Here is a 15123-nt window from a genome sequence, read left to right as displayed (position 1 = left end):
CTTTATTTTTTTTTAAAACATAACAAAATGATATGATTTTTTTCTGTTTTGACACTAGACTAAAGAAAAACATGTTTATTACAATTTCCTCAATCAACAATGATTATCTGTTCGTTTATTAAAGTACATCTGCATGTTATTACACCTACTTTATAAAAAAATGTGTCTAGTAAGTTATAAATCTTGTCTAGGATACTTGTCAATAGATGGATTAAAAAGTTTATTTTAGTAATTCATTAAGTACTTATATTGTGGTTTTCCTTTACCCTTGAAATCAACTTAAATATATATTCAGTAATAAAAGGTAAAGTGCTAAAAAATCAGATGTAATCAGGTGGTATTCTGATTTTTAGATAATTAACTTTGACAAAGGATTATATAGTAAATTTGCCTATTTTGTTATTCAGCAAGAAAAAGGTGCGCTTTTTTTCTTTCTTTCTTAAAGTTCATTATAAGAGCTACCGTCTCAGATTCTATTTTAAAATTATCTATTCTTTTCACACAAAATTTTTCTCTCTTATAAATAACCTATATCTAAGAAGACATTTTTGCACAACTTGTACCTGAAAAATAAGCTTGGTGACCAACACTTGTTATTACATTTTCGAAAATTGCATGATATAAACTGTTATTTGGGTAAATCCCTCCCCCTCAGATAACCATATTTTGGTTGTAAATTTTAACTGATTATTTCTCGATATATATGATGATCCTCAAGATTTTTGTTCAGGTACTAACTCATGGAAGGGTCATATGTTTTTTTACTGGTACATTACAGTACTTACTTCTAGGAGGTTCTTTAGCATCCTTGTTGGTAATTAGTTTGTATACATGTGGGTAGTCATACTCTAACACTTCTATAAATATCTTGACGCCATTATCTCCCTTGGTTAGTAAAATATCCAGAAACTGTCCTATTTGTATAACCAAAAAAATATTGTCATGATTATATAATTATGTATTTCAAACAGTTCTTATTCTAATCTAAATATTAAGATGATTTTTTTATACAAACTGAGGTACAAGTCTTTCAAAATACTCATTGAAAAGTGTGTAAGATCCTTTAATTGCCATATGATGATGGAAGTTTTATCGACCTTGACTGGCTATACAGCCCTTACACAAGCAGTATTCCCTTGCCAGTAAGAATTGCAGTACTATAACTCAGATAACTCTGAACAACATAACTGGGAATACAGTAAATTCTGGTACATAGTTAAGAATGAGACGTCTAATTATAAATGCGATCTTCATAAGTCGCAGTATTCTCAATTTTGTGAATTCATTTGTTTTATGTGGGCTTTTATATTCATGGCTTGATGAAAACTTTGATTGGTTGATATTTTTTATCAACATTATGCCTGATTTTTGTCCGATATTGCATGATTTCAAATAGGAAATTTCTTATCAATTGAAAATTCTAATTTGAAATCTGCAAACATTGGTATCCAAGGAATGATAATGAATCCATAGTTATAAGCATGCAACAATTTCTGACTTTACAGTAAATGATAATCATAAGCTTACAGAAAAGACTGAGCATTTTGAATCTAAATGTCTATGAAATATAAGGAATACAATCATTGAGGTGTCACTGGTTAGTTGGACGTCTAGATTTTAATAAAAGAGTCTTTATTTGTCACATTTATTTTATATACAACATATATGTTAACAGCTTTAGTGCTATTAATATATATTTAACTGTTAAGAAAATATATACAAACATTTAGGTTTACTGTGTATTTAATTGTGACTTTACATTTTTATATCTTTACAGTAAAGTCTTTAAGTATGTGCACCTTCCAAAATAAGAGATGCACAAAAGATCCCTATCTGGCTTGCAAATTGCATAATAAATCATACGCCTTTTGAGTAAAAATCATAAATCAGTTAAGTGCACAGTAACATTTGTAACATCTTTAAAAACATTATAAATATATAACAAAAGTTTTTATAGTGTTTTTTTTTTAAATGACAAAAAAGTCATAGTAAAATCATACCAATAGGATATAGTATATTTAATAATTTATTTAAGTGGTTCTTGGATGCATTCTGTATTAATGGTTCCAAGAAACACATTAAAATCTGTATACTTTTACTTAAATGCTTAGACAAGTCATTAAACTGCCTTCATAATCTAGCCATTTTTAGTTTTTCAATATCTAAACTTCAATATGATTACACCTATATCTGTTTGTCATTCATTGTTTTTTACATAAAGTAGGCGATTAGTTTTCTGGTTTGAAATGACGTATTCTAATTTCATTTCTGACCTTCTATTGCTAATTATGCAGTATGGGCTTTACTTACTGCTGAAGGAGGTTCATTGACCTATATTTTTTATTTTCTGTGTCATTTGGTCTCTTATGCAGAGTTGTCTGATTGTCAACCATATCAAATCTTCTTTTTCAGCTCACCTGGCCCAAAGAGCCAAGTGAGCTTTTCTCATCACTTGACGTCCCTTGTCCGTCTTCCTAAACTTTACAAAAATCTTCTGCTCTTAAACTTGTGGGCCAACTTTAACCAAACTTGGCCACAATCATCATTTGGGTATCTAGTTTAAAAATGTGTCCTGTAACCCGGTGTTATATGGTATTTTGAACCCCATAAAAATTGAACCCAGGGTCAAAATACCATGCGGTAAAATGACCCCGGGGTCATTATACCGCATGGTATTTTGACCCCTGGGTCATTTTTCACATATGGTAATTTGAACCCCCCTGTTTTTGAGCAAATAGTATTGCAGATAATCTAATTTACAATTTATTGGCTATTATTTTTTTTTAATTAGAGGTTATGAGTAGGGGGTTCAATATACCGCAGGGGGGTCAAAATACCATGGCTCTATAAAATTTTGCAAAATATCTTTTCCAGTATGCTAAATACAAATAAACTACTTATTGGAGTATTATAACTATGTTAAGGAGTTAGAATAGCTTGGATTTTTTTTAATTCAAGGTCTATAGTAGGGGGTTCAATATACCGCAGGGGGGTCAAATTACCATGGCTAAGTAAAATTTTCAAAATATCTTTTCCAGTATGTTAAATACATACAAACTACTTGTAGGAGTATCATAACTATGTTAAGGAGTTTGAATAGCTAGAATTTTTTTTAATTTAAGGTCTATAGTAGGGGGTTCAATATACTGCAGGGGGGTCAAAATACCATGGAAATTATTATTTTTCAAAACATTTTTTCCAGGATGTTAAATGCATACAAACTTCTTATTGAAGTATTATTACAATGTTAAGGAGTTAGAATAGCTAGAATTTTTGATTATCAAGGTCTATGGTAGGGGGTTCAATATACCGCAGGGGGGTCAAAATACCATGGAAATTATTTTTTTTTCTTTCATCTTTTCCAGCATTTTAAATACATACAAACTACTTATTGGAGTATAATTACTATGTTTAGGAGTAAGAATTGCAAGATTTTTGAAATTGCAGGTCTATGGTAGGGGGTTCAATATACCGCAGGGGGGTCAAAATACCATGGCAAAGTAAAATTTTCAAAATATCTTTTCCAGTATGTTAAATACATACAAACTACTTGTAGGAGTATTATAACTATGTTAAGGAGTTTGAATAGCTAGAATTTTTGAAATTTAAGGTCTATAGTAGGGGTTCAATATACCGCAGGGGGGTCAAAATACCATGGAAATTATTTTTTTTCAAAACATTTTTCCAGCATTTTAAATATATACAAACTACTAATTGGGGTATTATAACTATGTTAAGTAGTTAGAATTGCAAGATTTTTTGAAATTTAAGGTCTATAGTAGGGGGTTCAATATACCGCAGGGGGGTCAATATACCATAGAAATTATTTTTTTTCAAAACATTTTTTCCAGGATGTTAAATGCATACAAACTACTTATTGAAGTATTATTACTAGTGTTGTCAACAGTTAACCGGTTAACTGGTTAATCGGTCGAACGACCGAATACCAAATACCAAAAACGCTAACCGGTTAACCGGACTTTTTTTCAATTTCGATAGATTTGATATAAATTTGTGTTGAAAATCAAATCATTAAAAGTTATGTTTTATTTAAAAATTGTCGTCGAGGTTATTAGTTTGACAGATCAATTGTCCAGTATATTGATTGCTATTGTTAATCCTAAATAAATTAATTAGAGTTCTGGGATCTTCAAAAAACATAATTAGTAAAATTGTTTTTTAACAGTAACTTTAAATCAGTAATGAGATTTAATTTTACTAATTACTTCATTATTTCGTTTTCGATCTTATTTTGTGTAAACCTAAATTTAAATGTACAACCTCCTTAAAGCAAGGGTTAGTCTTACTTTAAATTCAAAAATTGTGAAATACAAACCAATGTGAATGTACTCAATGTATACGTAAAAGTACGAGTAACATGCTTAAAGAAAACTCTGCGAAGAAACAGGTCTAACAGCATGTACAATGACCTATAGTTGTTAATTTCTGTGTCATTTTGGTCTCTTTGAAGAATTGTCTCATTTGCAATCATACCACATCTTCTTCTTTTAATTTAAAAAATCATTTCAAAGTGAAACACACTCCATTATTTTCGGAGACAACAAGAGATAAGGAAAGAATAATCGGTTTCAGACATATGACATATAAATTCTAGGAGATTAAGATTGTTTTTTTTTTATTTTTTAATCTGAAGTTGGTACACACGCTATAGTTGGATACGGTGTTTTTGATTATTAAAAGACAAACTTCGCCAGGAATCCTCACAGCCAAGCCTTGTAATGCTAAAGAAAAGATCAATTCTAAAAGCGTATTTATGACTTGGATGAAAGGTCAAATTGACACTCATACCACATCTTATATCTATGTGTAGGGTTCTATTGATAAGGCTTTTGAACACCAACTTAAATTACCGATTAACCGGTTAATCGGTCGAACGATTATCCGAGTAACCGGTAAGGCAAAAGTAAGATTTGACAACACTAATTATTACAAAGATAAGGAGTTAGAATAGCTAGAATTTTTTGAAATTTAAGGTCTATAGTAGGGGGGTTCAATATACCATGGAAATTAATTTTTTTTCTTACATTTTTTCCAGGATGTTAAATGCATACAAACTACAACCAAGATGGCCACAATGGCTAAAAACAGAACAAAGGGGTAAAATATAGATTTTGGCTTATATCTCTGAAACCAAAGCATTTAGAGCAAATCTTACAGAGTAAAATTGTTGATCAGGTAACGATTAATCTGGCCTGAAATTTTCAGATGATTTGAACACCCCTTTGTTGGGTTGCTGCCCCTTAATTGGCCATTTCAAGGAAATTTTGCAGTTTTTGGTTATTATCTTGAATTATATTATAGATAGAGATAAACTTTAAACAGCAATAATGTTAAGCAATGTAAGATCTACAAATAAGTCAACATGATCAAAATGGAGTTATTGCCCTTTATAGTAAATTTTTAATAATTTTTCATAAATTTTGGTTATCTTTTAAAAAAATCTTCACCTCTTACTAAGACACATTTAAACAAACCTGTCCACAATCATCATTAGGGTACCTAGTTTCAAAATGTGTTTGATGACCCTGCCCACTAACCAAGATGGTCGACTTGGCTAAAAATAGCACATAGTAAAATGCAGTTTTTGACTCATATCTCTGAAACCTAAGCATTTAAAGCAAATCTAAAGAGATAAAAATTGTTCATCAGATCAAAATCTATCTGCCCAAAATTTTTCAGACCAATTAGGCAACCCATTGCTGGTTTGTTGCCCCTGAATTGGTTATTTTAAGAACACTTTGCAGCTTTTGGTTATTATCTTGAATATTGTTATAGATGAGATAAACTGTAAACAGCAATAATGTACAGCAAAGTAAGAACTACAAATGAGTCAATTTGATAAAAAAAAAATGGTCAATTTAACAGAGTTATTGCCCTTTGAAATATTTAGAAAATTTTCTGCTGTAACTACTGGGCCAGTTCATTATATATCGAGATAATTGTAAGCAGCAATAACGTTTAGTAAAGTAAGATCTACAAATACATCACCATCGCCAAAACCTAGTTTTTAATATAAATGCATATGAAAAAAAACAATAACCAAATTTCAAAGAAAACTTATTTTGTATCTGATTTGGTCTCTTGTGGAGAGTTTAATAATAAAAATGCCTCATTGGCAATCATACCATATTTTCTTTTCTTTATATTTATGCCAAATAACTGCAAATGTTTTTTCTGTCAAATATTTTCATCGATTTTCATTAATTTTTTTTGGCTGAAATTGTTCAATATGTCTTTAAAAAATATTTAAAAACCAATGTCTGATACAAATATGGTATGTGTACTGATGATTATTTGTTCTTATTTTTTTCCTTAGTTTCATAGTTCAAGGTATAAGGAACTAATCCTTTAAAACCTGATCTGGTCATTTTATTTTTGTGTGTCTGATATAAATTTTTCAAAATGAAACTTTCTAATAATTTCCAATTTAAGACATATTTTACACGAATTTTATTCCTATTATAAAATATTTTTAAAGAGATATTAAATGTGCTGATATCAAATTCTTTTCTAAACAAGTTCATGGTAACTTGATATATATTCAATTTCCTTCTGGGATACAACAAGGGCAAATTTATACATGCAAATAAATAACCTCTCTTTTTATTATTCAAATTCAGGACATTTTATGACAGGAAAAATTTATAGATCCTTACTTTTTTGGAATTTTTTTATATGATGTCTCTTGGACTTCCAGTTTGAATATCTTTTCACATATGCTTTTTAAGTTAACAATTAACTATTACGTCTGAACATCCTAATTATTTTATAATTTATGTGAAAGCTTTGCAATTTATAAAATATCTTTCAATTTTTGTATACCCTTTATTGTGATGAAATCAAAGTCCATTAGCTTTGATCATTCTATTTAAAGGTAATTCCAATATACAAGGTCATGTAATTTTAAGAAACATATATATTCCTTTTGCTAACATATACCATTCATCATTTAATCAATTAATTTCCAAGCAATCAATCATAAATGCAAGCAGCTGATCAAATTGGAAAACAAGATAGACTTAAAAGTTTTCTCCATGAAAAACTAGATGTACTTTATCCAGAAATACATACTTTAGAAAGGGAGATATTCTGTATTTTAAATGTAATTATTGGATGCAGCATGCATAACTATTACTAAATAGTTTAATTCCAATTTCCCATTATTCACAATAAAATTGAAAATGGAAATGGGGAATGTGTCAAAGAGACAACAACCCGACCATAGAAAAAACAACAGCAGAAGGTCACCAACAGGTCTTCAATGTAGCGAGAAATTCCAGCACCCGGAGGCCTCCTTCAACTGGCACCTAAACAAATATATACTAGTTCAGTGATGATGAACCCCATACTAATTTCCAAATTGTACACAAGAAACTAAAATAAAAATAATACAAGACTTACAAATGCCAGAAGCTCCTGACTTGGGACAGGCGCAAAAATGCGGCGGGGTTAAGTCTTTTTTAGTTAATAATTACCTGCCCTTGCTCTTCTTGTTGGTGGATACATGTTCATTACTCTCTCTTGGTCATCCATCGTAAAAACACCCTTTGACCTCATTATATCAAATACAACAAAAGGATCAAAATATTTGACTATTCTGAAACGATTTGGCTCTATCAGCTTGTCGTAAATATCGCCACCATCCTCGTCTCCTGATGATGTCATTCTGGGTGAACTAAAATAAAATAGATAAAACAAAAGTAAAATTAAAAAAATTATTTAAAATTCAGGTTTTTAATATCACTACTAGACAAGTTTGAGCTTTTTAAAAAGCTGAGGATTGCTTCTCACTATCCTAATTTTGGGTAATATGTGTGCATGTGGTTCTTGATTTAGTATTGGAAATGTAGTCCTTTTATCTCTAGTAGGTAATTTATCACTGGCAATCATCCCACAACTACATATTTCTGTATTGGACATATAAGAGGACAAGACTCAAGAGAATGCTTTTTTCAGTTAAAACTTGATCATGTTTTTATGATTGACAAAGAAAAATATGTTCTAATTCTATGATTCAGATTATTCTTGGTCATTAACTTATGCCAACATATATATGCTTTAACTCTAAACCAAGGTGGTTAATGATGAAAATATGTTCTACTAATCTAATTCAACGATTAACATATTTTCAATAGGCTATGTATACATGAAATTAAATATCTATGAAAATGCAAGCTTTCAGCAATCCATGAAAATGAATGAATCCACAGTACTACATATTGAAAGAAAGAACAAACTGCTATCATCTTATTTAAGTTGCATGTGTATGTGCCAAATACAAAGTTAAAATGAAGTCTATACAATACTACAAAACAGAAATAATTATCATAATTCAGGAATAAGAATATTATTTTATCAAAAAAGTAGTCTTACAATTAACAAGGGCTAAAATCTTCCTTCTCAAATTTAACCTAGTGTTACCATACCCATACCTGCCAAGTTTTCAAAATCCCCATGGGGGTTTTGCATGCAAGATGGCTGCTTTACTTGAGGGGGGATAGGACCTTTATCAGGACTCTGGGATAAGCTCCGGATTTCAGGATTCACCCTTTCGGGATCCGGAATCCTTTTTTTCAGATTTCGGGATTACTTTATATAAATTCGGGACCTCGTGATTCCGTTTTTTTTAAGTCCAGGATTTCAGGATCAGGACCCCTCCTATCCCCCCTCATACTTCTAAAAATCCTTCAAGGGGGCCTTCAAATACAGTATAATGGGTTTTTTTGGCTTCTTCATACATTAACAAGTCTCAATTCATTGTAAAATTAATTGTTTTGTAAAAATTGTGGACATACGGTAATTGCTCTTTAAAAATTTCAATTTCGGAGTCTCCATGGGGGAAATCCCCTGCAAATAGTGACAGTTGGCAGGTATGTTAACAATACCACTAGAATTGTTTATTTACAGCTATAGTTCTCATTTAAATAAGCAAACACAAAGAAAATCATAATTCTGACAATGGTCTGACCCCCATATTCTTTAATGGATCCTTAATAGTAGATAAATTATAAGGGTATACCCCCACAAAATATCTTTTTATAAATTAACCATTGTAAACAATTAAAGTTCTTATCAAATTCTGTAATAATTAAGATAATGTCACTAACCTTGACAAGAAGTAATAGATGTCATCAAATTTTATTCAAAATGTGATGGTTTGCTATTACATTTAAACTTTGGTTTAATATTGATATGCCCATCACAATTTTTTTACATACCAGAATTCTACTTCTCATTTAAAATGTATAAAACAAAAAAAATACTTTTGATTGAAATTTGTGTACTTTCTTTAATTAGATGTACATGTATGGCAAGATCTATGATTGCAACTTTTGACTAATTTGTGTACTTTTTCTTTTATTACATGTATAACTACTAGGATTCATTCATATCTATTTTAGACTACAATAAATATTTTGTATAGATATTCCTCTATAATTGGAGATTGAATGTTTAACTGAAGTGTTTTTTGTGTTTTGTGTGTTGATAGATTGCTGTCTATTAGCTATGGTAGCAATTCCTTAAATTTGAAGAAAAAAATCTTTGTCCCCATAATATAATTCAGTTCAAACATTATATTTATTTTAAATTTAAAAAAAATATTTCTGAATTGTTCTAGTTAAAATAATTCTATTCAAACTTAAGTTGTCACTCCCTTAGGCCAAGTTGACCTTAGACAAATTCTTGGTTGTACTTTTAGACCCACTTGGTAATTGTATTCTATATCACAGACTGTTAATATTAAGTACTACAACTGAATATAAATTGTAAAGTGGTCTTATACAGAGAGCCACTCAGGACTTAAAAATTTACCAACCCTATAATGTACTGCACATTTAAAGTCTTGTCAATATTGTATTCCGTGTAGTTCTCCTGTTCGAAACTTTAGATAATGATGGTCTTACATTATATAGTACTAATGATTATGAATAGACAGTTACTCTGACTTATTCATGACCATCTAGGTAAATTGCAACTAAATGCAAGTTTGATGGGGAAATGGGTTAACAGAGAAAATTAAAAGAAACGATACATTCTTTTTTACATGATTGATTCAGGATTATGAAACTCTTTTGTCTAAAGGAATACATATTAATTGCATGAATATCCAGTACACATCAGCTTTCCCAAAACAATATTTTGCAACAAGATATCTTATTAAAATACATACAAAGATGTTGATGTTTTAAAGTGAAAATATCTTTTGATGTTAAGCTGTTATTATCATTCAATATAACTGAGACCTATTTTTGAACTAACCAATTTTGTCCTTGTTTTCAAAATTCCAATAGGGAACATACTTTATTGTATAAATAAACCAATTGTTTGAGACGTTTCGGCCACTGGCCTTCTTCAGGTCTTTATTTTCCTCACAACTTCATGACTGACATTAAATTTGTACTTTCATTTTCAATCATTTTGGGTCAAAAACATCAATTATGACATGCTTATAACATCCCAAATTACACAATTGTCTGAAAACTTACAGATTTGTTTGTTTAATTCATTTAGAAACACATTTAACAAAATATTACATGTACTGCAATTGCTGGTGTCAAAAAAAAGTTGTCTTTCTATCCTTTACTCATTTATTGCTGATTTGACAAATTTGACAAATTTAAAATCTATATATAATTTTAAAAAAAATATTAAAAAAAAGCAACATCAGACACTACCTTTATTGTATGTTTTAATCTCTTGCCCTCTTGTACATGTTTTTATCATTACTAAATAACTACTGTCTTTGTATCTTAACCACAAGAATGTTATTTTTTAAAAACCAGGAGCTGAGATATACATTTTAAACAAACTATCTCCTTACTTAAACATGATAATCATATCTATATCAACACCTATCATTTAAAAAAAGTTTGTTGATACCTGGGTAGTTATGTAGCAATCATACTGCATCCTTGGAGCACCTAAAAAGTCATTGATTTCATTTCAAATAACAAACACACTGCGTTACCTTTCTGAGATTATCTGTTAAAGACTTGAATGAATGTGACTTTTAAATAGAATAACTGGTTAAATTATTAACTTTTTAGAAGAAAAAAAAAGTGAAAACTCAGTTTACCCAAAAATGGGAATGAAAGAATAATTGTGTGTGGGAAGGGTTGACTAGGTATTGTGTCAAATATTACTTCTTTTGTAAATATTTCATTTCCTAGATTCCAATCTGATTTCACCACACACAGTCGGTAATGATAATGATATGCATGATTTGCTCTATTTAAAAAAAAAAAATATTTTAAAATACTGCCTATAGCATGATAGTTAGTTACATAAAACAACTTACAATATATATATATATTTAGGGTTACATAAAATGTTCACATATTTTAACATTTGAATACATCTACAATGATGTTTTTCATGTTATTATCAGCAGAAACATATAACATAGTTTTCAATAGTTTCAATGATCAACTTTAAATGATCAGTAATTTTGACAACAAATACTATAACTGGAATATTTTGGGTTTCAGCAGCATCTAATCTAAAGACTCAGAATGAAATCCTCTTTTTTAACTTTTAAGGTATTTGACCTCATTGACCTTTTCACTGACTTAGATATGAATGAAAGTATACCTCTCTTTTAACGACCGTCTTGAGATAACCCTTAAGCCATTGTGTTTGTTTACTACGTATGATGTTAACTATCAAGTATATAAATCATGTTAAGAATCAGTATGGTATATCATCATCTATGTTTAAAGGTGTTAAATAACTTCACATACTTTTAAATACATAACAGGACACAGAAAATTTAATATCAGTAATACATACTTACTTATATGTGCGTCTCTAAATTAAATCCTATTTTTTTTTATGCTTTTGTCACTTTTGTCATGTAGTACTGCTCACACATGTTTTTTAACACAATTGACAAACTGTAGCACATGTAATTCATACATGTAAAACATTGTTGACCCACTAACTTCCTAACCCACCACTAGGTTCTTACTTCCTGGTATGACAGCTATTTGAACAAACATCAATGAGCCGGGAAGTTAAACCCCTCTTCAACAATGCACCAATAAAAACTGTGAACATCATATTTAAATACCACACAGGTTAAAGTTAAAATGTTTCAAAGGATATCCTTTTATAAGTAAATGGACTTTACCCCCAAAGTCTTCACTCCAGCTGGGTATCACTGTAGCTTCATAAATTAGAAGACTTGTAGAACTTTAGTGAAAGGTTGCATACTTCAACAGACAAAATACTTATTTAGCTTCATAAAAAGTGAAGGAATTCTAAAGAAACAAAATTCACCTGTAAATTTTCCCTTTTGGTTAAATGACTTTATGTTTTAAAAGATCAGGGGTTATTTATGAATGGGACATTGAGGTTATAAACTAGAGACTCAAAGGAGCCTGAATCTCTCACTTGGATAAAAGCATAGTTACTGAAAAATTCCAAGTAGGAATGTTCACATATATTTTTCAGAGGGTTCAATCATCAGCTGTATGCAATCTAGGATTTAATAGTACTATAACACTTTTTTTTGTTGGGTTTATTCTGATAAAAAAATTTCTTGCCCTGTTTCAATTGATGTCACTTAGTATTTGTATATAATAGCTAGTGTCTATACACTTTTGAACTGACCATATTTAACTGCACACTTTTCTATGTAAGAGTTATCTCCCCCTTAATACTATTTTTCTTGTAATCAGATCTCCTACACAACCTTAAAAGAAAGCCAAAAAATTATTTTTCCAAATTGTTCATTGTATCCTCAGGATGTCATGTTTTATGTTGACTGAAGCTATCTGGATATTAGAACTTCAAATTTACCTATGACCTTGAACACAATTTTGCAAAATTGTCATTTCAGAACTCCAACAGCAGTTACATGATAATTTAATATTCTCTCATTGTTGAAGGCTGTACAAGGACCTGTAGCTATTAATTTTATCTAAATAGATATTGTTGCTCTATGGTCGGGTAGTTGTCGCTTTGACATATTCACCATTTCCTTTCTCAATTTTATAAAATAAATGAAAATAAGACAAAACAAAAAAAAAAGATGACATTTCAGTATTTCCAGCTTTTTACTTTGATTCAAAGGAATTTATCCCAGTTGTTCATTCAGTTTGATATTGTCACTGTAATAATCCTTAAATTTTCAAGTCTGTTCAGTTTATCTTTTTTGATAGTCGGTTGGATTTGTTTTGTATGTACATAGAAGCATTTAAATGGATAAAAAATTACCCTCCATTTATATTACTAGTAGTTGAAACTGAAAAAAAAATCAAGGGTTCAGCAGAATCCAGTTTCTTGCCTACTTTTGCTGTTAGTCGAAGGCTAAGAAACAAAAATGGGAAAAAGTTATTAAAATGTTCCTCTAGATAATATCTTTTGATTGTAAAAAGCTTTTGTCCAAGTTTGGTAAAAATCCAGGATAGTTTATGATATTAATAAATGTTTTAAAAACTTTAACTGCAGACTGTGTGTTATGTCCATTTATAAGTAAAATATTGAAAAACAGGAATGATTTTTTTCCCTTCTAGATACATGTACAAGCTTTTGATCCAAGCTTGGTAGAAATCCAGGATAGTTGAAGAAAGTTATTAAAATTTCAAAAACTTTAACAACAGAGTGAATATTTGTGGATGCAGCTGACAACGAAATGGTTGGCTTTTTCAACTAAAGTCAAAGGCTCAACAATAAAAGGAGATAAATGATACAGCAAACCAACAATAAAAAACAAGACTCCTGAAGGTAAAAATAAGGTCTTACATAATAGCAAGGCATCTATACAATGTGCAAACCTCTGAAGCATACAAAACAAAATAGAAAACTGATCTTACAATTTTGATTATGAAGAGTATATATATTTATCTTGCTTTCTAGGAATATTGACAAAACTAGACTAAGATTACCAGGTTATTGAAGAATTGAGATTAAATAAATATTTCCATCTAAATGTGAGCATTGATGATAGCCTTTTCAGGCTTTAATGTTATTTATAGGACTTTTCTTAGAAGACCCACCCTTTTGTAAATAGGGAAGCATTGAGAAAAAGAAACTAAACAGGAAATAGTCAGTTGTAGATACTATTATTATTTTTACTAACCTAAAAATAAGGAGATGTATCAGATAGTGCATGATTGGATAATTGAGTTAAGTTTTCCTACTATATCTATCACTCATTGCCTGTCAAACACTTCCGTGATATAAAAATAAATACAGTATGACTGCCAATGATACCACTATCTACCAGAAACAAAATGACTTAGATATAAGCAACTATAGGTCACCATAAAGCCTCCAACAATAAGCAAAACCAATGGCCTGATAAATGTTCACAAGACAATAAAACATCAAAAAAAAGAAATATGATTACCAAAGCTCTACCATACAAAAAAAATTATTTAGGAGTAACTTCTTTAAATAAAGTTTTCCAGTTTTACCTGTTACCCTGATTGACCCACCAGACTGTGACCAGAGGCTCATTCCCAATAGCATGTTTATCTTTTTTTAAATGGTTTCTCTATTGCCGTTTAGTATCCCCTATCAAAAATTAAAAGAGGGATGTGTCTACAGGCCACAGATGATGCCCTGCTTGCATATAATGTTATAGAGATAAACCCAAATACAGTAAAAGTGATGCTACCCAATCTGTACTTGATCAGGGTTTTGTGGTAATAAGCATAGTGTATAAGTTTCATAACATTTTGTTGTGGCAAACTTAAGCTAGAATGAAAACAAAAATTCAGCAATTTAAATACATTTTTTTAAAGGGGCACAACTCTAGAATGGTAAATGTGATGCCACCAAAATTCACACTTGATCTGTGTTTTGTTGTTTTCCAGAAACCTTCCTAATTACAAATTAAAACATTGTTTACTCTGTTGATGCCACTCTGAAAACAACACATTTCAGTATCACTATTTGGACTTAGTCAAAGAACGGTAAAACTATTTATTTAAAAAATATATAATCTTAGAAACAGTGAACTTGAAATTTAGAATACTGATGTACTGACCTAGAATTTATTAGGTTTTTAACTCTTTCATCAGTGAGCAAGGGGTACTCAAGATTTCATCTGGAGAGCATTTGTTTTTTACCAAAGATTGATAGACAGAGAGATTG

The 15123-nt window shown here is 30.1% G+C and overlaps 1 protein-coding gene across 3 annotated transcripts in view; it reads right to left on the bottom strand.

Moving 5' to 3' along the window:
• Positions 1-15123, bottom strand: part of LOC134725679 (caspase recruitment domain-containing protein 14-like) — a 55325-nt gene that overhangs the window by 33036 nt on the left and 7166 nt on the right. The window contains exons 1-3 of one of the 3 annotated variants that reach the window (XM_063589695.1): positions 11812-12018; positions 7497-7696; positions 786-914 (exon numbers count right to left, since the gene is read on the bottom strand). In XM_063589695.1, the coding sequence (XP_063445765.1) occupies positions 786-914; positions 7497-7686 (319 nt within the window). In that variant the 5' untranslated portion in view covers positions 7687-7696; positions 11812-12018. Of the gene's footprint in view, positions 1-785; positions 915-7496; positions 7697-11811; positions 12019-15123 lie in introns of those variants that run through there. The other 2 variants (XM_063589693.1, XM_063589694.1) reach the window with 2 other exon arrangements.

Source organism: Mytilus trossulus, chromosome 7, assembly GCF_036588685.1.
Source record: "Mytilus trossulus isolate FHL-02 chromosome 7, PNRI_Mtr1.1.1.hap1, whole genome shotgun sequence".
NCBI classification, from domain to species: Eukaryota; Metazoa; Mollusca; class Bivalvia; order Mytilida; family Mytilidae; genus Mytilus; species Mytilus trossulus.
The sequence above is the reverse complement of the archived record's forward strand: the minus strand, read 5'-3'. Positions and strand labels throughout refer to the sequence as shown.